The 25,803-nt window shown below is 32.2% G+C and overlaps 1 protein-coding gene across 5 annotated transcripts; it reads left to right on the top strand.

The window, feature by feature from the left end:
- Nucleotides 1-3,112: 3,112 nt before the first annotated feature.
- LOC132757368 (E3 ubiquitin-protein ligase DTX3L-like) lies at nucleotides 3,113-24,953 on the top strand. 5 transcript variants are annotated; one of them, XM_060748642.1, is made up of 8 exons: nucleotides 3,113-3,306; nucleotides 6,579-6,629; nucleotides 6,938-7,827; nucleotides 10,489-10,562; nucleotides 18,476-18,650; nucleotides 19,833-19,948; nucleotides 21,873-22,087; nucleotides 24,386-24,953. In XM_060748642.1, exons 3-8 carry the CDS (start codon nucleotides 6,963-6,965, stop codon nucleotides 24,480-24,482), a joined length of 1,542 nt encoding a protein of 513 aa, XP_060604625.1. In that variant the 5' UTR covers nucleotides 3,113-3,306; nucleotides 6,579-6,629; nucleotides 6,938-6,962; the 3' UTR covers nucleotides 24,483-24,953. The 5 variants fall into 5 exon arrangements, with proteins under 5 accessions (XP_060604625.1, XP_060604634.1, XP_060604608.1 ...); XM_060748658.1 differs by lacking the exon at nucleotides 3,113-3,306 and adding an exon at nucleotides 3,342-3,498; XM_060748651.1 differs by lacking the exon at nucleotides 6,579-6,629.
- The last annotated feature ends 850 nt before the right edge of the window (nucleotides 24,954-25,803 follow it).

Genomic DNA, 25,803 nt, shown 5'->3' with positions numbered 1-25,803 from the left:
ATGGCGTACAACAAATTGATTTTCCCCTATTATACAGGTTTTGTTTAAGAAAAGCTTGTAAAATATAGAAAATATTAACTGTTGACAGTGATTATGTAAATGTAAGTGTATGTATTTATTTTCTTTTGATCTTAAGGTTATTTACCTGAAAAAAGACGTTACAATTGCTTAAAGTTATACACTATGGTGTGTTGTGATGTAGCGTTGTCCTATATACATAGAATAATTATATGCACAATATGCATTTTAATATAAGAGACTCTACAAGAAGTACAATAGGGAAACATGATGTACTGTCATATGATGTTTTAGTACATACCCTTTAATTGTACTCTTGAGAAAATAATTAGCACGAGATGAGTTTAACATTCACATGTAAACACAATTGGTTTGGTTGAATTTCAACATGAATTAAAAATCAAAATCGCATTTACGATTAAGAATCATAAAAGTTGTATATTTTTTAAGAAGATCACAGGGAAATCAAATTTTGCACAGATGCAATGCATAATGATTGTCATACTGATTCAAGTTACACGACAGTGTGTAGGGTGTCATATTCTGAACTCCGAGGTCTGTGGAAATTATTATTTAAAGATAACTAGACTTTGGTCGTTAATCAATAAGCAAACGAACGCACATGTTTTAATCAGTGACATCGTATTTGATTTAAGTCTTTTATATTTGTGTATTGGATTTGCATTTCTTAAAATCTTTAGAAATTTAAGGGTTTTTGTTACATCAAAATACAAAACAAGAGGTACCAACATCATAGAGCCTTGTCCAGCTGTACATAATGGAAGATTAGTTTATCTTTATACCTCAGGCAAAAGCTTATCACCTAAGTAATGTGAGTGAGTATATATATGCTGTGGATAAAAAGTTCAAACTTTCGGAAAAAGTTCTTAAAGTTACTTTTATGTGGCTGAACAGGTCTATAGCGCTTCATCCAATTGTAATCCATTCATTTTTCAATTTCCAATTACGCCCTTTGGACAGTTCTAGACTAGATAAAAAATATAGATTAAACTAAATTAAATCAAGGGATATCTTAAAGCGTACCATGCTAAATATCTAAATTGGAGCTGATAATCTTTTATATTTCTTCGAATTTGAAGAGCATTTCAAAATATCAAAGAGTAGTACACATGTGCCAATTGACATTAATAGATTCAGTCCACAATAATAGGACAATATAGCATAATATTTCTTGATTAATTCATAGATAGAACTTGCCCTTTTATTTTTCTTTTACTTTCAATCCAATCTCATGTTCAAAATCAAGTTTATACTGCGCTTAAAAAATAAGGCAAAGACTACAATAATTAAACAATGGGACATACATGAGCTTCAAAAATAAGATGGTCACTGCATTTTCCTTGATAATCATATGTTAAGACTGAAGTCATTTATTTGTATGTATGGTATAAAAATTTTACTCTGGACAAATAATAAGAAGGAAAGAATAATTATTAGAGATGAAAATGAACAAATAAAGAGAAACAATTGAAAAATGTTACCCGATTGAATTATGGGTCTTAGGTACTATAGTTGTCTAGAAACAATCTGCGTGTGTGTTAAGTTAATAAGGTTTGTTCTGATTCCGAACAAAACTATTTTGAGATTATTGCGAAATCCAACTTATACAAATGTCAAAGATTACAAAAAAGGCTTGATGAAGTGTTATTTGCTCGTCTTCTGTCAATGGTGTTAAATAAAGAAGAAATTCTTCGACAATGATTTATTTATATTATTTATTATTTATTTAAATGATAAATAGTAAAATATTTGAATATTTAGGATTGCAAGGACGACGAAAGTATAAAAAAAACGGTGATCATCTGTCAAATACGCATTCAGATAAATGTCAGATTAATATTTGACTTGTCCATCTGTTACATTATAACTAGCCCATAACCCACATAGAAGACTCTATGAAACGCAAACAAAGGATTATTTTAGGTCGCCGATTGCGGCAATTATAATCCGCCATATTCTGTTTTGATGCTCATTGTAAAAAACGAGGTTGAACATTAAGCCTCGGCTTTTCATGCCGGAAAATGTATCTGCGCAAAAGGTTGCGCTGAAAATTGCTATAACTCGCCGAGATATGTTATAAAACCGTTGATGAGGAACAAAATGTTGCGGCCTATAATTTTTTCCCTCGACGTTTTGTAGAATTTTTACAATAATTGTAAAATTGTCGCGGATTTCTGTCTCCTCCTCGTCTTTTTATAGACAAACGAGGTATAATATATTATGTGAAAACATGGACGCTAGCGGCCACTGGTGTAAAAATGTCCCTTGCTCTTTCCAACAACTGGGAAAGAATATCAAGGTTTGTACGTCCCCCTCGACATTTTATATGATTCCGGCAGAAACTCTCGCGGGTTTATAAGTTGCTCGCGACATTTTATGATAAAACGATACAATGTCTCTCGGGCTGAAATAGTCCCAATCGGCTACCATTCATTACATCCATGTTATTGTAATATAATATTGTTTTGTTTACTTGAAGAATAATCAATATGTATTCGTAAACTTACATTATTTCTTGTGTTTATGCCTAGGTATCGTTATATTATTCATTTTTCTAAACACAACGGATTGAGGTTAACCAGTTTAGAAATAAACCATTTCCATATAAAGGTAATACGTATGTATTTTGTATTTTGATTGATGAACAGTTATAAAAATTGATTTATTTCTATTACCCTTAATTTATTGTCCGCGTTAATGCAAATTTAACAGCACGGAAACTGGTGACTCGAGGTTATCAGACGAGAAGACCAATTGGACATCACGCTCAATCATAAAAATAATTTTAAAACACAATTAATTTCATTGCACTTTCAGTCTCAATAAATTTATTGTAACTTAGTGGTAAATGGGTTTCTTTTTAAAAATCATGTGGGAATTTAATCGAACCAAGTTTATGACTGCGACAGATGTCCATCTTGTGTTAGGACCTAAAACGTAAAAAAACTAGGAACAAATAAGAGCGGATCCAGGTGGGAGTCTGTGTCTCAATTCTTAAAATTTCTTACTGTACGATAACTTTTTATTCTTAGATCGATAACTTTTATTCTTGGATCGGCATAAAGCTACTTTACGGAAACATACTATACTGTAAGTACGCATAGACTATCCTTAATATATCACATTTAGTGGTAGCAAACCATAAACTTTAATATGAGCATGCGCATAACATGAAATACTATAAATCAATATTTCCTAATATTCATTTTGAAAGTGCTTTCATACAATGAATTGGAAGGGATCTTAAACGTCAATGACTGGCTTACTGTAAGTTTACATTTATTAACTTTGACTACTTTCGTTTTCATAGGTCATGTACCGTAGAAAATTTATAAAGTTACCGGCTACATTAATTTTATACATCAATTTTTCTCATATTTATAAAGTGTTTGTTTTGGAAAATGATGTCACATCATACACTGGATTTGAAGGGATAAAAAGGGAAATGACTGACTTACTGTAAGTCTAAAGTTATTAGTTTTGACTACTTTCGTTTTCAAAGGTCATTTACCGTAGGGCATTTATAGAGATACCAGATACACTTCTAATAGACATTTGCGGCTTATAGTGAGGAACGGGGATTGGGGATCGAGGACAAGTGATATAGAGGGATAATCTCAAAATAATCTTACATTTTATAATAAACATTTTTTCTAAGTAACGGATTACACCAGAATTGTCAAAGATAATTGGTGTTTGTATTACGTGATATTGTCTTTATCCTGAATGATATTATTCCTGTGGTTCTACCTTAGGTGAGATGTCCCATCAAATTATTATAGCCCTGACCGCCATATGTACTCGCATTTGTTGAAAGTACAAAATGTTCATCGTTTCCAATAAAAAACATGGAATTAAAGCCCGGATCCCGTCTTCACTGACGATACACTTATACCTTTTCAAATAATGTTCTGAACGATAGTGTTCAGTGCCTTCTGTGATGTTTTATTTAAATAATAATGTAAGGTGTTTCGGGTGTCTCTTAACGTAACTCGAAGAACTTGTATCTATGTGTGCATTTGAAATACATTTTTGCCACTTCAGTGAGACTCGTGGTGGGATTATAAGCGAACAAAAATCCTACCGAAATAAATGAACCAGATATTAAGTAAGCATGATTAAGAGAAACGATAAAACTACATAAGTATTTACATCATACATCAAATACCCTAAATATGCACCAAAATTCTTAATATATTTTGACATTTTTATAAAATAGCTTTCAAACCCTGGGTGAATTGCAAATAAAATTAATCATTTTCTATTAAACTGAGGCATTATGCTGATGTATTTTTAATATTCCATAATAATTTCTGTCTCCATAAGGCTTTTAGTAGACAGTCTTCTTCGACAAAGGTTATTTGTTCAAGCCACGTGATACCAAATACATAAAAATGGGCCTGACAACTCCTGGCTTGGTGCTCAACATTAAAACAGCAGTGAGTAATGTTTAATATATTGAAGGCAAACGATAGCCCACCTCTGTTTCATGTGGGAAATTAGATCGTGCACTGGTAAGAGAACCTCTTCAGATCCTACAATAGACGGACTACTATCAGTATATGACTGAAAAAAGTGTTAAAATATCTGGAAAAAGTGATCCCTCGGAAGCATTAAAAACAGCAAAAGAAATCACGAAAATGCAGACTCGGTTTGATTGGGTTGTACATGATGGATTAAAAAAGTGCAATAACTCTTACGCCCCTAGCACCGGCTTAAGCGGGACTCAACTCTCAACACTTAAAAGTGCTGAACTCAATTTATCCTAAATGACCCGAAAAATATAGACACTGAAGCGAAGTACGGGGCACCTTTTTACGACTGCTATAAGCGGCACTTGACAGTATAATATCGCGTTAAAATATGATAAACAAGATCAACAAGGAAAGGCGGCGTTCAATGGGGCAACCCCACACGACCCAGCAACAAGAACCAGTGGCAAATGAGCCCAGGCGGACCCCAAACAAAAACAGGACATGGTACAAAAACTCCGATGCAGTAAACTACTTCATTTCAATTTCACACTTCAATATTTTCAAATTATTTCCAGCTTTAGGCCGTACAACGTCTTGAAAGACGTCATTTTGAGTTAAAGATTTAGTGCCGATAAAAAAAGTTAGGTGCAGTCCCTATGGAAATATCAGGCATCGAAACCAAAGACAATTAAGCGGTTCATATGCAACAGTCATTGCTAGGTCCTTATCAGATGTATAAATGAGGACCAACATGGACAGATGACCAGCAGCTTCGCTCCCGCCTAGTCCCGAGACAACTCGAACCCGGACCAGTTCCAGGTGAACTGCACAACCTATGCCGTAGTCAAGAAGTCATGATATCCCAAACTTTTTGACATCATCAAAGGACGAAACTACTGATGCACGTCAACGCACTAGGCAATACAGCCGTCACCGCAAACGACTATTGGCTGAGTTTATGAGAAAAGTTCCGAATTTATTAACCCCTCAATATTAGCGTAACTGTTCCTCGATAATCGTTCACGAAGTTATGTCGCAAATGTCTAATAGGCGTTATTCATTAAACATGTTTTACATTCCATTTAAAAAGAAACAATCGTTTATGTGTTTTATCTTTCTTTAAATTTGTTATTAGTAAATTTGTCATTGTTACTAAAGCATTTTATGGCGCACTTATAATCAATCTATGTAAATTATTGAGTATTCAGGTAACATGAATTGTAAAGTATTGAATTACTAAATAATTGACAAAGTACCGACATAACAAACTATGTCTAGGTTATCACCGCTGCAAGTCGATAAACGTGATACAATTTTGATAGATATCTCGCCAAGTTTAACATATCTTAAAGTATGTAAATAAAATAATAATTTATTTCTATTGCCTTATTTGTCATGATGTGTTCGTTGGAGTGAGATGTTTGGATTCGTTTGACATTTTTATCTGTGATAACAGAGGACAATGAGTCTTATATATAAAAACAATAAAATATGTATACTCCGCATCTACATATAGTAATTAAATGCGTCGTTTTGTCCAACGTTATTCATTATGAAAGGCCGTAATTAGACATCACAAAGGAAGATTGAAAAGTTATCTTTATCTGGAGAAATTAAATTTAAAGCTTTCTTTTTAAAAGCTTAACATAACAAAGAAATTAGTGTATGATGTAGAATATAGATGTAGATATTTTATTTTACGTTCTAATACAAGGCCTAATTGATAAAATTCTGATGTTGTAATGTCTTTTACGTTTTTTTAAGGTTTATCATGTATGGGGTGAAATGTATTTTAAAAATATCTTTTAATTTTTTTAAACAATGTATGAATTACATATAAAAACCTTCCAAATGACTTGTTGTGATAGATGCAAAATGATATGCACGTTTACGCTTTTATAACATTGTCGTACATTAATTCATAAAAAATCAGAGTAATGTTAGTGTGTTGTGACGTTTGTGTCCAGAGTAAATTAAGATTAGTTTAGTCTTTTAAGTAATTTAAGTTAACATTGATGTTTTATTTTCAATATATCGTCAGAGTGCTGTCTATTCTTATTTCAGACCACCATTCAAATTGTGATCACAGAATCTGTTATGCATAAGGATTCCAGGGTATAATGTAGAATTATTTCAACCGGTCTCAGACGTAAAAAGAATACTGTCGGAATCTGAAATAACAGTCAGATGTGGCAATACCTTTCATATTTTCGGAACACTTTCTTTCTTATTAGTGAAATTAAAAAGATCATTATTTGCCGGACAGATATATTTATTTCCTTTAGTAGTGATACACTGATACAATTTAGATGTGCTTGTTTATATCTTTAGTAGATCATTAATTGATAAAAATTTTAGAGCAGATATAAATGAAAAAGTCAAATAGATATTTTGAGAAATAATCATTTATTGAATTTATTTAGTACAAGAACGATTTGAATACGAAAAATGGAAGTCTCCGGTCAAAAAGCGTTAAAAGACAAAAATATTGAACACTGCAGTTTCTGTGAAGATTATGATATAACAACATATGCTGATGGGTATTGCTTGGAATGCGAAGTCTACATTTGTGATGCATGTTTTGTCAAACATAAAGGACGAAGAGTTAATAGAAATCATTCTCTAGTTAATGTTGAGGATTCAAATTCAGTCAAAGCAAAAGTTGATGATACATATGATACATGTCAATATCATATTGGGGAACCTGTAAAATTTTATTGCTCAAAACACGATCAAGTTTGCTGTGGTGATTGTACAGTTTTAAATCACAATGGATGCAAGATGGAGTTCATCAGCAAGAAAGCTGAAACCTTTGAAAATAGTCCTGATTGTAAAAATCTTAGAGAGGGGTTAAACAAGTGTAAGACAGAGGCTGAAGATAGTGTATCCTTGATAGCAACCAACAGGCAACAGCTTTCCGACTTATATGAAACATTTGTCCGAGACGTGGAGACATTTGCAGGAAAAATTCTTGAGCGTATAAACTCGATGAAGAAAAAAGTTCTAAATCAAGCTAAAGACGTTATGTTGAATAACAAGAGAAAAATGGACGATATTCAGAAGGAAACCAACGACTTGATAGCTGAAATATCACACCAAATAAGTCTACTAGATTCTAAAAAGGATCAACCTAACAAGCTGTTTGTTACTTCACTACTGGTCAAGCCGGAATTGAAAAGGACGCAACATAATATTGATATCATAAAGAAGAAAAACGCTGTGACCAAATATATATTCAAGCGAGATCAAAAACTAGAGGAAATGATGAAAGAAAGCAAGGGGATCGGACTACTTCTTGAACACCAGGAAACAAGTACGTTCTTTTTGTAAGCTCTTTTATGATACATATTCAATGCGTAGACACAGCATAAAAATAGGCAAATATTAATCAATTCGAAAAACATGTTATTTTGATGCATCTAATATATATATAATTTTGTTTACTTTGTTTTCATAGACATTTTTAACTCTATCACATTCACATATATTTAATAACTGTTTGATTATATTTAATAATTAAATATTTAATATCATGAAAATCATGACTTCCATAATCATGGACTATAACAAGAGGTACTGTTAATTTAATTTACTTATAATTCACCGTGTATATCCAGTAACGCTGGAATGTGAAAATAACGCACCAATCGTGCAATAAGTTCAGAATTGTGCAATAAATGGCGGATACCTGACAGGATTTTCAACGCAGTAAGTAAACTGGCCAATATTTTTTTTTTCATTTAACCGAACTGAAAAAATTGAATAGCTGCATACGGCTGCAAAGACATTGCTCTTTATCCCTCATCTAGATTATTTCCACTAAATTGTTTATTTTTAAAGATCATGAGTGACTTGACTACCGTTTTGAGCGATATTTTGGCTTTTTGTCGACTCTTATAAGAACAACAATGCATATTATTCGGTATAATTTCGATTTAAGGTAGGCAAGTGAAATTTACTTAACTTCTTGTGAAAATTGAAATCAATGAATGAAATGGGATTCAAACCGTTTTAATGAGGTAACGCCGATGTATGTGAATTGTGAATTGTTCTTTTTCATATATGGTTCTGAACTGTTACACAGGTGGTAACGCCATTAATCGGCGAGTATTAGCAATTTTCAAATATATTTTTGCGGAGAAACTTTAATTTATTTTTTACAGAATTTACTTTAGTTTGATAGCATAGAAAAAAAGACACTGTCTCGAATCCGTCCTGAAACCACATAGCTATAAGCTTCGTAATATAAAGTCTTTGTTGAAGTGAGTATGAAGCAATGCATGAAACATTTCTTACTCAAGGAAACAACGGGGTAGCCATTTCATAATACCTATTGAGATGGTAGTTATGAAAATGGGCTTTGTTAAATTATAGAATTGTTTCATTTTTCTCACCCGTTATTAATTATTTGACATGAAAAAGTCCACTTTTAGACCTTCATGGCATAGATAGATGAAATCTTCCACAAACACATCTCTAGTAGCTCTCCATATACATGTACATTGAGTAAGTAACCAAAATATGTTCAACCTATCTTAAGTCTATGTTACCCTTTACCTGGTAAATTTATGAAATGGTTTTGCTCAGCTGTGAACCGGGAACAGTTCATTCAAAGTCTGAGAGATTGATGTTAGATGTTTAATATATTTGTAAAACTGAGCTACATGTACCTGAGTGAGCAAATGGTCACTCTGTATGGATGTGACCTTGCTCTGTACTGGTGGCCCTTTTTAGGGTCATTAGTCATGTTAGTTTTGTAAACGTCTCTAGTAATGCCTAGAAGTAAACTCTTACGGTAGATTCATATGTTTTCCCCATACAAGTTAATATGTAATAAGAAACCTTAAGAGTAGGGTTAATCTTTACTTCAAGGGTTAAAATATATATAACTTTACCAGAGGATAATAAGGTTATGCTTTTACAAGTTTTTGTAAGTTAAATATCTTTTGAATACAATTTATTCCTTATATAAGAGAAAAAATGAATTAAATAAATAATCCATTTTCACAGAAGTCCACAAGGCAAATTTCTACAGCCAAATATTTGTTTTGGTTCTTTTCACATCACGCCAACATAAAACAGGACATATGGAGACTTTCAACAAGCTTTACTAGTGCATTATTTCAAGCATAAAATATACAGACACTTCTTCTCTTATTCAACTGATTGCAAACTAAGTTTATTGTTCTTATTTTTAACAAGATCAGACGTGGGCAGCATGTTCACAAATAATAATTTTATTTCAGGAAGCAATTGTCAAAATGTATAAGTTATAATATGCAATCAAATTGTTCAAAGTTTGTCAAAATCTAATTATCATATATTTCTTAATAAGTTACGAAGAAAATACATAGACTATAGGTCGCAAATAACTTGATAATACGCCGATAAAAGGCGTTAAAACTGTGTTAGAATTCTGTACCATATAAGGAAAAGAATCACATTTTCCAGCGTTACCGCGAAGTACATTTCACGTACATCGGCGTTTCCTCATAAAAAGGCTTGAATCACATTTCATCAGTTTATTTTCAATTTTCTATATCACAAGAAGTTACGTATATGTCACTTGCCTACCGAAAATCGAAATTATACGGAATAATATGCATTGTTGAACTTACAAGAGCTGACAAAAAGCCAAAATCCCGCTCAAAACGATGGTCAAGCCATCATTTTTACGTGTGATCTTGAAAAATAAACATTTTAGTGGAAATAATTTTGATGAGAGATAAAGAGTTATGTCTTCGCAGCCGTATGCGGCTATTGAGTTAATTCAGTTCGGTTAAATAGAATATATATTGGCCAGTTATCTTACCATGTTGGAAATACTGTCAGGTATCCGCAATTAATTGCACAATTCTGCGTTACATATTGCACGAATCGGGCGTTATTTTCATATTTCGGCGTTACTGGATATACACGGTGTAATTGCCTCTGATTTTTTTCAGATAATATATTCAGTAACTATTATTTGCAGGTAATCTGTATCAAAAGGAATATAAACAAACTAGTTCTGTTGAAGAGGCCAAAGTTAAGGATCCTTTATACAAGGTATGTCAAAGACTTTTCTTGTTTAGATTACTTCTCACTAACCTCGCTGCCATTTTGCATATTTGTTTCTAACGACACGGGGGAGGAAGTGTTACACGAAGGATGGAGTTCTTATGATAACTTGTTCAGGAGTTCTTGTGATAACTGTCACGAAGTTCGTCAGAAAACTGTATATACCACAAAAACACTCGTCAAAATTGGTTATTTTCATCGTTCAAAAATGAGTTTTATGTGCTAAATTAAACTTTAATGATTAAGTTTGTCCTTCCTCTTGTTTTATGTGTCAAAAACTAATTCACAGGCCATTTTTCATCGCCTATTGCTTCAAATCTGGTAGTTTTCAGTAAAATGTCCAAATTACTTGCCTATTCAGAAGTTTTGACCGGTTCATTTCTGGTCTTCATCCTTGCCATACATAATTACCTAATTATAATGCAAAATTGCAAACATAAAGCACCGGCTAACAGATTTATACCCGAGTAGTAACCATTTTTAACAAGTGTTTTTGTAGAATATACAGAAGTTTTCCGACGAACTCCGTGACAGTTATCACAAGAACTCCTGAACAAGTTATCATGAGAACTCCATCCTTAAGCTTCGTGTAACACTTCCTTCCCTGTGAACGATTAAACTCAAAATGTTACACTAATATCGTCATCTAGTGACCTCAAACATATTTAATGTGTCTGCTTCCTGTGTTTGTTATACTCATCTGTTCTTTAATCTTAAATTATATATCAGAAGTTTGTATCAACATTAGCGGAATATTAGCTCTTTGTCACATAATATGTAGAAAAAAACCCTTCTGAACACGAATTATTTTAGATGCCTCTAATGACTATTGCCATGTCGAACACGTTCTTCTTTATAAGAGAGTATAGCATCTTAACTATTATATTTGTATACATTTTAATAATTTTTTTTCCTAGTACACATTTATTTCAACTACTTAATGCCTAAGGGTTACATCTTATTATCCATTTTATCAGGCTCATACGTACAAAAGAAACTTATCTTAAGCATTCTTTGAAATACTTACTGGATGGAAAGCATCGCGAAAATAAGTGACCCTAATATTTGAACCATAAACAATATTTGTGTAGTACTTTTGTAATACAGCGTTTCTCTAGGATCTAGTAAAGTAATGACCTTTTTGAACATTATTAAACGCTAACGCGGATGTCATCTATTCATGCGATTACTTAGATATTTTTGACCAACCAGGTTACAAATATGATGCAAACTTATGAGTGACACTTCCTTCTTCTTTGGACTTGAAGTTTTTCAAAATAAAACGAGAGCCAGGGCGTTGAACTTTTTCATTTTTTTCAATATTTTTTTTTGAGATACGGGTCCCGAACAATAGAACCATATTCTAGTTGAGATCTAACAAGTGCTATGTAATCTAATTCACGACATTCAAGTTCTGTCTGAGGAAACGAGTGTCGAGTTGGCATTTTCGCAAATGTTTGTAATATGATCCGACCAAGTTAAATCATTCGATATAAGTCTACCTGAATGACTTTGTTTTCATGATCCCATTCGGCTTTACGTAATTCTCTTTTACATTATTTTTGGTATTGTTTAAAACTATTCCATGAACCCGTTTTCTTTGTCTGTTTGTAACGGTGACTGTGCTTTGATTTTATGAATTCTGTTAATGTTTGCGAAATATAGGGATCAATTATAGTTGTTAATATGATATGAAAATACCAAGTGTATCAGAAATAATGTTTTATTTGTAACAATTTTTTTTTATATTTTGATTGTTGGGTTTTTGAACATCTGGGAAATTTGTACATACGGTGGGAGATCGGATAACAAGGCTGAAAATCGAGGGATTTTGTCCTCCGGCGGGGATTATGGCATGTATGAATTTTACCTAAGTAAAGTAACTCCTCTCAGTCACAACTTAAAATATTTTTTTTCTCTGAAAGGTTGTTGCCCTGTAGAGGCTGTACTCATAGTTTTATTCAAAGACAAAGTTCATTTATCATTATTCAAAGACACATTGCATTTAAAAACTTATGATACTTAATGAGTAAATAATAAAATCAAACTTCATTAAAGGGTTAAAGTCAACGTGATGTGCACGATAATTGGTCGTTGTAACTTGGAAAGAAAATAAATGTTAAAAAATATCTTAAACTATCGGAGGTTCGCATTATACGCATCTGCAGAAGAATATTGTAGTAAAGAAATTATCTTAGGAAACATTATCTTTTTCTTACACAACTTATCATTTAAATTCTATCATTTAAATTGCATATTGCAAATCCATAAGTAAAGTTAAAAAAAGAATGGCAATTTCAGCAAGTTCAATTATTTGACTGTAATATTTAGGACTATTTAAGGTTAAGGTCATATCAGAATGGGATATATCATTTACAATAGGCTGATGGTATTATAATATTAGTCGTATTTATATATACTTATTAATCATATTTATGTTTTATAAAATTCAAATAAGATTCCTATTTTAAAAGTTTGAAAATTTTTATGGAAAATAGATAATTGATTTAAGAGGTCAAAGTCAAATCGAAAAATCAAGGTCATATATAAATTTCTACACTTGACGGTTTTATCCTCGATAGAAGCTAGTTCAAATTTAAGTCAAACCCCTCTATGAATAACAACTTTAGCAAAATTCAATGATTTTTGCATTAACTATCAAGGTCATTTTAAGGTAAAGGGTATGTCTTTATCCAAGATGACCGTGATGCAAAATCAATTAATTTTGCTAAAGAAGTGTAGTTAATAAAATCTATAATTATTCATAAAACACAAAATGTGATTAATATTATAACATTATCATACTGCCTATAGTGCATATTATTTAAAATTTTATGATCTTATAGGTATTTGATGAAATTTTCTACAATTAAGTTTGATTCAAGCTGTTTGCGGGGGGGGGATTAATCAAATTCCTTGATGGTTCTTTTTTACATTGTACATGCTATATTTGTGATAGCTATTCTAATGGACAAAAATAATGGACAATTTGATAAAAAGGTCACTATGGTCAAGGTCGCCTAGTATTGAACATGTGTGTTTTTTTTAATGTCATAGCCATTTAAAATGAATGTAGATGCAAATCAAAGAATAATTAAGTCTTTTAATATATTTGCTTTTGTAGTAAAGTTGAAAAAATATTACAAAATCATCAGATTTTTCAAGTCATTTAGCTTATTTATTCTTTCAAGGGATAATGCTTTGTAAAATATCATTGCACAGGTAACACCTATAGATCTCATGTTTATGTCTTAAATTTGTATTCCGCTTCAACATTGAAACGTGCATAACATGATAAAGGTTGTCATGTGATTAAGATGTCAAGGCCGAATTTCTGATACTGCTTTTGGAATATATGTTTCTGAGCAGACTAATGTCACATGACTGTTTTGGCCAAAAAAAATTTTCTCCCTTAAGGTAGAAAAGAGAGACACACTATGCATCTATGCATATTACTAGACCTACAAGCATGGTAATACTCGTATATTTTAACTTGATGGCTGGTATTTTGTTATACATTTGGTATGCAGACAGCTTGCATTAACTTAATAACACCCATGATTTGCTCAATATCAATATGCCAATTTTTTTCCCACACATCCTTGTTGCGACTTATTATATCTTAGATGTTTGCTTACGTTTATGACGTTTAGATAGTGCGTGAAGTCACTTCATTGGTCTGTATTTGAGAAACTATGATATACCTTATGTAGTAAAAGTTCTTAGGCTAGAGATCTATGGAACATCAAGATCCTCATATTCAATGAGACATCTGATTTTGATAATATATAGACAGAAACACATACCTCCTTGGATATATTATATACTGTGTTTAGCAAGCGAGGCCTCCACTTCATACACGTGAAAACTTATTCCAAAACTTGATGAGTTACGTATGCTGTCACGTAGGACTAGAGCTGCCTATATATGCATTTCTGAAACACGATTAGATGAATCAATTTCCGACAAAGAAATATCTATAGATAACTATATTTACAGCTCAAGAATAGAAACTAACAGAGTGATGTCAGACTGTATATGTACGAAGAGACATTTCTTTCATCATGCCAAGTGGTCTTGAGCATGAAAATACTTGAAGCCACATGAATTGAAGTCCTTCTACCAAAAACTAAACCAGTTTTATGCGAGGTTTAATATAGACCCCTTAAGCAAAGTAATTTTATACTATTCCTGATAGTGTTTGCTCTTCTTATAACAATTTGACTGAATCTATTTTGTAAGGAGATTTCAACAGTGATGTTATACCACAAACATTATGTGTTTGTTGTTATTTCCGAAGACTTTATTTGATATGTTTTATTTTAAACAACTTATCTGTAAATTTACTAGCATTTGTAGCGTAAGCTGTACTGATACTGATTTGATCTTAGTTTAGACTCGATTTTTCTAATTTGTGCATACCTACAGGTATTCTGCTACAGCAATCTACTCATCACTATGTGGTATTAATTACAAAAGTATTATTTTCTTATTTTTTTTTTGTATTAGAATTGTTAATAAAATATCCTGTGGTAAAAATGACGGTAGAAAAATTACAGCTATGCTGATGGCTGCACATAATATGATAAAATCCTTAAGTTATCGATTTTAAACACTTAATGTTTATACAGTCAGTCGTTATAATAAATTTAACGGAAGGTTGAAAGAGCGACAATGTTTGTTACTCTAAAAGATATGGACAACACTCTATCTTTATTTTATATACACTTTCTGAGATTTTTGTTTTACTTTTACTCTATACATTATAATTTTCTTTCTACTAGATTTTGACTTCCATCCAAGTACCAGTGTTAGTAGGATTAATATATATAAAATGAAAATATCTAGAAATTATAAATGATACATACGTGTATTTTCTACAGATACGCGGAGACTCTATAATATCAGATAGAGTTACAGTATTATTATCAAAGGGATGAGACTAACATTTAAATTTATATTTGATAATAGTTACATGTATTGGTTAGTATACAGGTTATAGGTTTATACCCAGTTTAGCTGGCTGATAATTTTATTTACAGGAATATTGTAAAGGGTGACTTATCATGACTGTTGTGACTATATGGCCAACATTGGGACAGCTGTATAACTTATTTGTCAAAAAAAAATTTCTGAACTTGTGAGATACGACAGGTATGACCTTTCCAGAATTGAGGTTAAATTAGTGCCCACAACCAGTGATGTCAGGGTTCATGGTGGATTTCCACCGTGTCGTTGCAATGCAAATTTGATATATATCCTACGCACTCTCTGCTAGTAGGTCAGTATTGGTCCTTTGAATAAAGAAAATGCCGTTAAACTTAGATCGAGGATTATAATTTATCAAGTCTCATTTTTTTATTCTGAATGCTATTTCTTAAAAGAATTTCTGTGCATAGTTTGAAAAAGGACAGACCTTTTTTGTTAATTTTGTAATGGAACGACACCGGACTCAATCTCCAGGCCTCGAACAGAGCCAACCCTAAAACAAACTTTTCATAGTGTAGATTTTTGACTTTCACTTGAATAAATGTATGCGCGTAATATTATGGTGTCTGATTTGTTCTGCGTGAAAACCAGAAGAGTGAGAAAAGAAACTGGGCACAAGACAAAAGCATGAATAGACGATTAAGTGGCTCCTTTTTTGTATTTTCATGTTTTCGTCCGGTGCCCCCTGATGCAAAAATACAACATGGCACAAACCAGCCACCATAAAATTCTAGAAAAAGTGTTTTATCTGTTCAAAGAATGAGATAATGATAGTACATATATCGATACAGTTTTCATTTTTAAAATTGGCCTGATATAAATAATGTCACTATCAATTACTGTCTCAGTCATTTTAGTAAAAATAATTATACAGATATTAAAATTGTTCAGTTTAGACTAAGAGAATGTAAGTTTTTCTTTTTCATATATTTGTATTAATAAAAACTGATCTGTTGATCAAAATATCTTAAACAATCGGTCGAGGTTTAGAACTGTTCACTATTTAAAAGAGAAAATGTGTACGCGGGCAGATAGCTCAATCGCTACAAGCGTGGTACATTAATCTGTGGATCACGGGCTCGAGTCATGGTCAGGCTGCATGTTTTCCTCATCATGTGACTACATCTTGCACATAACGTTTACTTTAACCTTTTAACTTACATGGCTCTGTAAACAGAAGGGGGTATTATTAGAACTAATTTCACTGTTTAAAATATGTGTAGGCAGCCGGATAGCACAGTCGGTAGAGCTGTGGTAGGGTATTCTGACAGCCATAGCTTCGAGCCATGTTCAGGCTTCAAACGTTTCTTACCCTGAGAAGTTCGAGGAATAATTTTAATAAAGCGGGGAATATATTATGATTAAGAACTCTTCGGTATTTATGGGAGATAATGTGTAAGCCAGCCGCAGGATAGCTCAGTTAGTAGAGCTGCATTACGGTATTGTGAGGTGAAAATTTTGTAAATTTCTAAATATTTTAGAAAAAATAATCAAGAAATCAAATAATTTCGTTGTGGATACCCTTGAACAAAATTAAAATCATTCTTAATCCCTTTGGAAATAAAAATGATAATGGCAAGGTAATAAATTTCGAGAAAGTTGCATATAACCAAGTTGTATCTTATTTTAAGGACAGTTAGGGGTATGTTTCATCAGTTTCAGTAAGGCTTTAGAAGTGTTTTTGTCAACTGACAAATGATTGATTTATTTATTAGATAATATTAGATTTGGAAAGTACTAAGGTAATTTTGTAGGCATATTAATTTAGATCTACAAAAGGCATGTGATATAGTTGACCACAACATTCTGCACATGAAACATGAAGCATCTGGCATAGGTAATGAAATTCTTGCATGATTCATGTCTTACCTCTCTGATATACAGCAACTGATGGATGTGGCTGATATTCATTGAACTACTGTTCCATTACTGAAGGGTCCATAGATCTTCTTTTATTTCTGAAAATATGTCAATGACATGTCAGCAATCATAAGCAAATTATCATTACTGATGACTCCTTATCCTAGTATCTAATATAAACAATATGAAGTTGAAGAAATTTTTTCTAATGACATGAGTCCTATGAGTGATTGGTTAATGACAATAAATTGTCATTGCATCTTGGCAAGAAATAGTCTTTTATTTTTGGGTCTTCTTTTTGGTTTAAAATTAAACAGGGTCCTAACTTCGAGGTCACATGTAATAGTACTATATGAAGCCCACATATTTTGTTGAGTATTTTTGTTGCAACTTTTGATCAAATATATCTTTTGGCGTAGCCTTTTTGATGCTTTGCATCAATGCTGAATTACAAATGTTAAAAATACCAACAAATTTATTTCCAAATTGTATGATATTAATATTATAGTAAACCGTATGTCCCGAGAATCACATTGTTTTATTTAGATATTACATTGTTTGAAAAAAAAGAAAACCAACAAATATCCTGAGAATCATATTGTTTTTTTTTTATCACATACCCGTGCCGATTTTGTGACCCCGTAAAAATGGTATTGCACCGCCGTGCATATATTTTGACGTGACAAAAATTGCGTTATACAAACATAGTGTAAAGACGCGCTAAATGTTAGCGTTACTCTATAGGCGCGTCAATGGAAAATGTACTTTTTCACTTTAAACAGTTTTTATTTTGGGTATGTGTGAATAGAATATTAAATTTGTGTAAGTTGTATACAAAATTTAATGCACTTGTTGAATAAAAGAGGCTCGCATAATATAATGTTATTCTGCTCGTTCAATAAATTCAGTATTAAACTTACACTCATTCAATATCCTCTACATATACAATACTGCTACATTGTTAAAAACAAACGTCCTTGGAAACATAGTATTTAATATTGAAAAAAAATGAAGTATAACTGAATATAGTATATGAATAACTTATGTAAAAGGTTGAGACAAAAGTATCTCCTGGTGAGTTAGAAGATTGTGACATATGTCTTTGTGGAATCACAGAACCAAAGCGTCTATATTGTGGCCATGCCTTTTGTAAAGAATGCATAGAGCAACAGTCAAAGTTTGCTGAGAAATGTCCGACATGTGCACATGTCTTTGGAGAAATAACAGGTAGTGTATATTTTCTATAATTAACTGAAACTAGCAGTATGATGTGTAACATAAATCTTATGAACTGTAAAAATTATTGGAAACTTTAACACTTGTATATCATTCTGAACCTAATTGCTTAGAAATTTGTGATTAATTACAAATTCAGTGTCATGAGTTTGAAAGTGTAAGTAATGATACCAATACAACAGTGGAGAGCCTATATTACCTTCTCTGTTCTGAAATTGTACTAACAACAGCGACTGATATATTGCTTCAAACAAGAGAAGTAAATTCCAGTTTTTAGCTCATTTATTTTTCAAAGAAAAGAATTGAAGTAATGTTAAAGTCATGTTGGTGTTATTGTCTCCTAAACTTTTAACATTGATCATTATTTTTTAAGTTTGTACTGTATTGTTTTTATACTTGACCACAACAACCCTTGGGACAAGACCTTCAAGTAGACCAGAATAAATTTTAAATTCATTCATCTATAGTCAAATGTCTAAATCTTGCTTGATTTTATCTATTAGTGGCTATGACTTTGTTATTTTTGATTGGATTAATTCATACTTTTACACAACAGTCTTCTTGAATAGGAACCAAACAGACCTTGATCTTCACTTATAAATGACCTTGACCTTGAAGGACAAATTAGCTGGCCTTGATAATTTGACTGTGACCTACTTTCTTGGCCTTGGATGTACAGCTCATGTTCACACTTTAAGATGTAAAATTGAATTTTGATATCAGCTGACCTAGATAATTTGATGAAGTGACCAACATTTAGCTTTGATGTACAGCTATGAAATTTGAATAATGTGCATAGTTTTAGATGTAAAATTAAAACTTTGATATCAGGTGACCTAGAGAATTTGAAGAAGTGACTTACTTTCTTGTCCTTTGATTAACAGCTATGAAATATTGATCATGTGCACAGTTTTGGATGTTAAAAAGATCTTTGAACGTTATTGTAATGATTCATACATGGACAAAACAACAAGAGTGACAAAACCTACCTATTCTTTCTTTAATTTTCTTTTTAGAAATTTGTTTAAACGTTTTATTTGTTTGCATGAAGAGAAAAAAAAAAGTCAAGTGATGCTCCTGGCCTGGTGGTGGCTCTTGTTTATTTATAATTGTTAGCCCAGCACTTATCTATCTTGCTTACACAATAATCAACATTGATTTTTCAAAATACAGGGGATCAGCCAGATGGTACAATGGATGTTTATGTAAAACGTTACCCACAGCTTTCAGGATATTATTCATGTGACACCATTGTCATAACATACACCTTCCAAGATGGTAAACAAAGGGTAAATTTATGTTTATTTTTGTGTTTATTTTTGAGCACTGGTAGTATATGTACATTATTTTGTTTTTACACATTGATGGTTTTGATAGCTATTTAACTGCTCTGGAGTTTATATATTGTGTGCTACCTTAAAGTTTACAGGATGGCCGATGATAGAAGAATAAACTTTTTGAATCAGTAGTGGGAATTATGCCCTAATTAAGATTTCATAATAATTCTTTTTCTAAATCGAGCAACACCTCTCAGCAACAGCATATTGATTTGTCCCCAAAGTTGCAGAAATAAAAGAAAAATGCTATATATAGCAGTTAAGAATTATTTCTCAAACTTATTTAGAAATATTATTTGATAATAAGTTATTGTACAGCGCAGAAAGATAGTTCCAGGTTTTTACCATATATACTTCCCTTACCAATTGTGGCAGTCATTTTGCGAGTTAATATTTTATATAATAAATTGACAAAATATGAAAAAACCTATGTAAACAGTAGATACAAGTTAATTATCAATTCTGTTATGCTTGTGAAGGAAAATATTATTATAAGACCAATATACAATTGATTTTTATCAGGTTTTATGAAGATGATAGAAATTTTTCTCATATCTAACTTAGGTGTATGACATTATTTATGAATTATGAGAGATTTTTCTCTTATCTTACTCTTGGGAATATAATATTATTTTTGGACAAGACCCTCAATATTGCTGCTAGGGAGGTTATAATTGTTACGTGAATACATCTATCTCAATACCAAGGGGAGAGGGGGTTGCATGAAAAAGACTCAATTATCGATTCCATTGATCCTGTTCTGCTGTCATGTTAGATCTGCTGAAGATTGACAAAAACAGTGAAATGTCGGTCATTTGTGTCCTATGAACACATTTCTTGTTATCCCCTGCCGATGGGATTTGGATGGGAATACTGTTCGGTCGTCCGTCCATCCGTCCGTCTGAATTTTGTTTTCAAGTTTTTTCCTTGCAAGTACTGGCTGGAATTAAATGAAACTTTATTGGAACAATCAATACCAAGGGGAGATGTGCATATTGTTGCCTTTTTCGGGTCAGACCCTTTAAGACAAAGCTATGGCCATTGAATAGTTATGCAGTATGCAATAACTGTTTCCACGCTATTTCTCTGCAACTACAGGCTGTAACTCAATGAAAGTTTATTTGTACAATCAATGCCAAGGGGAGATGTGCATCGTTGTCTTGTTCTGGTCACACCCTTCAATACAAAGTTATGGCCCATGATTAGTTGTGCAGTATGCATATAGAGCAATATTGCTATTTCTTTGCAACTGATGGATTGATTTCAACAAAACTTTATGAGAACCGTCAATTTGGAAAGGAAATTAGCATCACATGGCCTGTTCCAATTATACTATGTAACACGGAGTTATGATTCCTGTTATGTACCTGCATTTTTTTTCATGGACAAAGTATAACATTTTTTTGGATTTTTTTACAACAACTGAATGGATTTCAACATATCTACGTCAATCGATAAATTTTCTCATCAAAGACTGGTTTAAATACCTGACCTACTGAAGTTTTTTTTTACTGTGAATGCCATGATAAATATATAAATAAAGCCTTATGTCTCCAGTTTTTGTTTTAGTAAATAACCAGTACTCGGCGGGGAATACAAATAAACGAATTTGCTTGTTTCAGTTTTAATGTCTCGATGTTTTATTACTTAATATCAGTCTTAACATTGTTGGGCAATAACAGACATTTAGCATTTAAATGATGAAAATGTTGGAGTATTTTGCTTCAACACATCAAGCTAAACACTTTGCTTATAAAACCAAAGTACATGTACAATAATAACATATTTTAAAAGTAAGTGAGATTTTTCAAATTTAGAATATTCAGGCTTTCTATGGCTAGCAAAAAAAATCAATATTGTAAATATATTTATTCAGGAAAATCATCCTAATCCAGGCAAATGGTACAAAGGTATACAAACGCGAGCATACCTACCTGATACCAAAGAAGGTAGAAAGATTGCTAAAATGCTGAAAGTGGCATTTGAAAGGAAGCTTGTGTTTACCATTGGTAGCTCTAGAACTACAGGCCAGGAAGGTGTTATCACATGGAATGACATTCATCATAAAACGGATTCTAGACCTCATACACAGTATGTAAAGTGTATAATTTTGAGACAATAAAAAGAGCTCATAGAGGAGCTGTTTAAAATTGTAAGCTATTCTGTTATTAACATTTGGATTTAAAACATTCTTTGGGTAACATTTAAATCAAATGTCATTTGTCAGAATGGCTATTTCAATTATTATCCTAATAAAACATGCTCCTATTATTTAAAATGGGCCAGCTAGGATAAAAACGTAAGAATGTCTTATTGACACTTACACTGATTAATGGCTACAGTATCAAGTTAGTATGCCGCCCTTCAAAAAACTGGGGGTATATTTCTTTGCATTTGTCTGTCGGTCGGTCATAGACCAAATGGTTTCCGAGTGATGACTTAAGAACGCTTAGGCCTAGGAACATCAAACTTAGTATGATGATTGTTCATGACGAGTAGATGACCCCTATTGATTTTTGGATCTATGGGTCAAAGGTCAAGCTCACATTGACCTGGTAGGTAGAAAAGGTTTCCAATCAATAACTAAAGTTTGCGTAAGCCTGGGAACTTCAAACTTGGTATTGTGATTGCTAATGACCAATAGATGACCCGTATTGATTTTGGGGTCAAGGTGACCTTGACCTTATTGGTAAAAACGGTTTCCGATCAATAATAGAAGAACATTTAGGCCTAGGATCTTCAAACTTGGTATAATAATTGTTCATGACCATTAGATAACCCCTATTGATTTTTGGGTCAAAGGTCAAGGTCACATTGACCTTGTAGGTAAAAACGGTTTTCGATCAATAGCTTAAAATTGCTTAGGCCTAGGAACTACAAACTTGCTTTGATGATTCTTCATGACCAGTAGATGACCCCTATTGATATTGGGGTCAAGGGATCAAAGATCAAGGTCACATTGACCTTGTCGGTAAAAACTGTTTCTGATTTATAACGAAAGAATGCATATGCCTTTGAACTTCAAACTTGGTATGATGATTGTATATGATCAGTAAATGACCCCTATCTATTTTAGGATCAAGGGACCAAAGGTAAAGGTCACATTGACCTTGTAAGTAAAAATGTTTCCGATCAATAACTAAAGAACGCTTAGGCAAAGGAAATTCCAACTTGGTATGATGATCGTTAATGACCAGTAGATAACCCCTATAGATTTTAGGGTCAAGGAGCCAAAGGTCAAGGTCACATTGACCTTGTGGGTAAAAACAGTTTTCGATAACTAAAGAATGTTTGGGCCTAGGAATTTCGAACTTGGTATGATGATTGCCTATGACCAGTAAATGATTTTTATTGATTTTTTGGTCAAAGGTCAATGCCACATTTATATTGGAGGAAAAACGGTTTCCAATCCATAACTTGACAAGCCATAACCTGTTGCCCTCAAACATCGTAGATGCATTAAACTTGGCCAGTAGATGTCCCCTTTTAGATTTTTGGGTCAAGGGGTTAAATGTCAAGGTTATATTGACCATGTAGTTAAAAAGGTTTCCGATCAATAAGTTGACAAGTTATGGGCTGTTGGCTCTCAAACTTTGTAGATGCATTGGCCAGTAGATGACCCGTAGTGATTTTTGGGTCAGGGGTCAAAGATCAAGGTCACATTGACCTTTTATGTCAAAACGGTTTTCTATCAATAACTGAACAACCCATGGACCATTGACCTTCAAGCTTTACATATGCATTGTCTTTGGTCAAAAGATGACCTCAATGAAATTCTGGGGTAAAGGGGTCAGAGTTCAAAATCACATTGGCCTTATAGGTAAAAATGCTGTCTGATCAATATCCAAACAACCCATGGACCCTTTACCTTCAAACTTCACAGGTGATTTAGTCTTATCTGTCTTTAATGCGGCCTATATGATTCATAAAATTCATGAATGTATTATTTGGTAAGATTTGTGATTTCTTTGTTATTAAATTGCTGCACACAACCTAGTAACAAGTCATGATCAGTAGATAACCTTTATTGACTTTTTGGTCACTAGGTCAAAAGTCAGTCATAATAACCTGAGCACATGACTAGTTGGCTGATGATAGGGGACATACATGTTTTACAAACATATCTTGTCTATAAAATGTTGATACTAATGACTTACTGGTAGAGTTCTTATGAAAATAACATCAAGAATTACCAAACAAAGTCACTGACTTTGATAAATGAAAACTCTTTTAAGATTCTAAAATTCGAATTTGAAATCAGTTTGTTGCTAAATGCCACAGTTTTGGCTTATCAACCTTTGACAATGACGTTATAGAGCAACAAAAATTATTTTCAGGGGCAGATAAAATTAGTAAAAATTATATTTTATATGCTTTTCATTTTTATAGGTTTGGATATCCAGATCCAACTTATCTGGAACGAGTTAAGGATGAACTGGCTGCAAAAGGAGTGACAGAAAATGACATTTCAGGAGTAATATTGTAAAAAAATCAAGAAAGCTAGAAAAAATCAAGTTTTAGAATGATTATTGATATAAAAAATCAAAACAGTATTTTAGTATGTGTTTTCTGCAGTTTGTATGCATTTATCAGTGTTACAAAGTTTTGATATTTCTTCTTGAAAATCTTTAGTATAAAATTATTCTTACTTTGATATAATTTTTAGCTTTAACTCTTTGTATTCCATCAATAAACAGAATGTATTCAATCAATAAACAAAATACATATTTACTGTAATAGCAAAGACATTTTCATTGTTTGTATCAGTCATTATTAAAAGCTGCTTTCCTCAAGGGTTTTCTAGATTTGTTTTCTTTTAAATTAAACTGTAACTTACTAATCAGATAAATTGTTCTAAAATATGAAAAAAAAAACAATAAAGAAAAATGAAACAAAAAAGGTAACTGTAAAAGGTAATAGATAATAAAGAGATAATTGTCCAAGATTAATGTTTAATCACAGTGATGAATTATATCTAAAAAATGTTAATATGTTTATTCATGTTATTAATTTTATATGTAAGCTCTAATAACTGTAACACTATTTATTTTTATTTTTATTTTTATTTTGCAATAAAAATGTATTAGAAGAAATATAGAAATATAAAGATAAACTATAAAGCTTGTATTTCAAGAACAAAGGGGTAAATACCATTTAACAAATATAACATTTGTAGGTGTACATAAAAATATTTTCTCAACTGAATGAGGAAATAAAACTCTGCTGGTATATATGAGATGTCAGTTTGTGCATTCAGTAGAATGTTTAAATGCTTTACAGGAAGTAAGTATAGAGGATTCAGCTTTAAAAATGAAATGACTATCTTCTCTCATACTGTACAGAGAGGCAGTAAGGTTTTGTCCACCAGTTAAGCTTGAAAATCACCACCAAAGTCTAGGTCTGAATGAAAATCTACAAAAAGTACTAATATTTGGTAAAATGTGAAAATAATAAAGCATAGTTCTTACCTTGAAATATAAAATATTTAAACTGCTAAAGTGAAAGTACATTTTTTGATTTGAGAATGTCAGTTTCTAAGGGAGACTACTATGATTGCATAATATAATTATCAAAATTAAGTCTGGCAGTCACTCTAATAATGATGATTCATTATTATCTTTAATTTTATTAATGTTCTGGAAATAATGATTCTTGTAATTACTGATAAATAATGTAAGACACATTTAAAAACACAAGTGCCTCAGAAACGACTGTATTTACAATTTTCAACTTGCGTCGCATATAGATCAAAAAGTATTTAACCTGGAGTCCTGAAACTTTACAGGAATGTTGCTCTGCATGTGAAG

This window comes from Ruditapes philippinarum, unplaced genomic scaffold (assembly GCF_026571515.1).
Source record: "Ruditapes philippinarum isolate M1 unplaced genomic scaffold, ASM2657151v2 ctg3086_1_1_1_1, whole genome shotgun sequence".
Classification (NCBI taxonomy): Eukaryota; Metazoa; Mollusca; class Bivalvia; order Venerida; family Veneridae; genus Ruditapes; species Ruditapes philippinarum.
Note: the sequence above shows the minus strand (reverse complement) of the source record. Positions and strands in the feature narration are given on the sequence as shown.

Excerpts from the sequence above, each read along its gene's own strand:
- LOC132757368 (XM_060748651.1), top strand. The coding sequence starts at position 6,963 with ATGGAAGTCTCCGGTCAAAAAGCGTTAAAAGACAAAAATATTGAACAC. Across the intron at positions 7,828-10,488 it reads TCTTGAACACCAGGAAACAA|GTAATCTGTATCAAAAGGAA; the intron begins GTACGTTCTTTT and ends TATTATTTGCAG. Across the intron at positions 22,088-24,385 it reads GATTCTAGACCTCATACACA|GTTTGGATATCCAGATCCAA; the intron begins GTATGTAAAGTG and ends TCATTTTTATAG.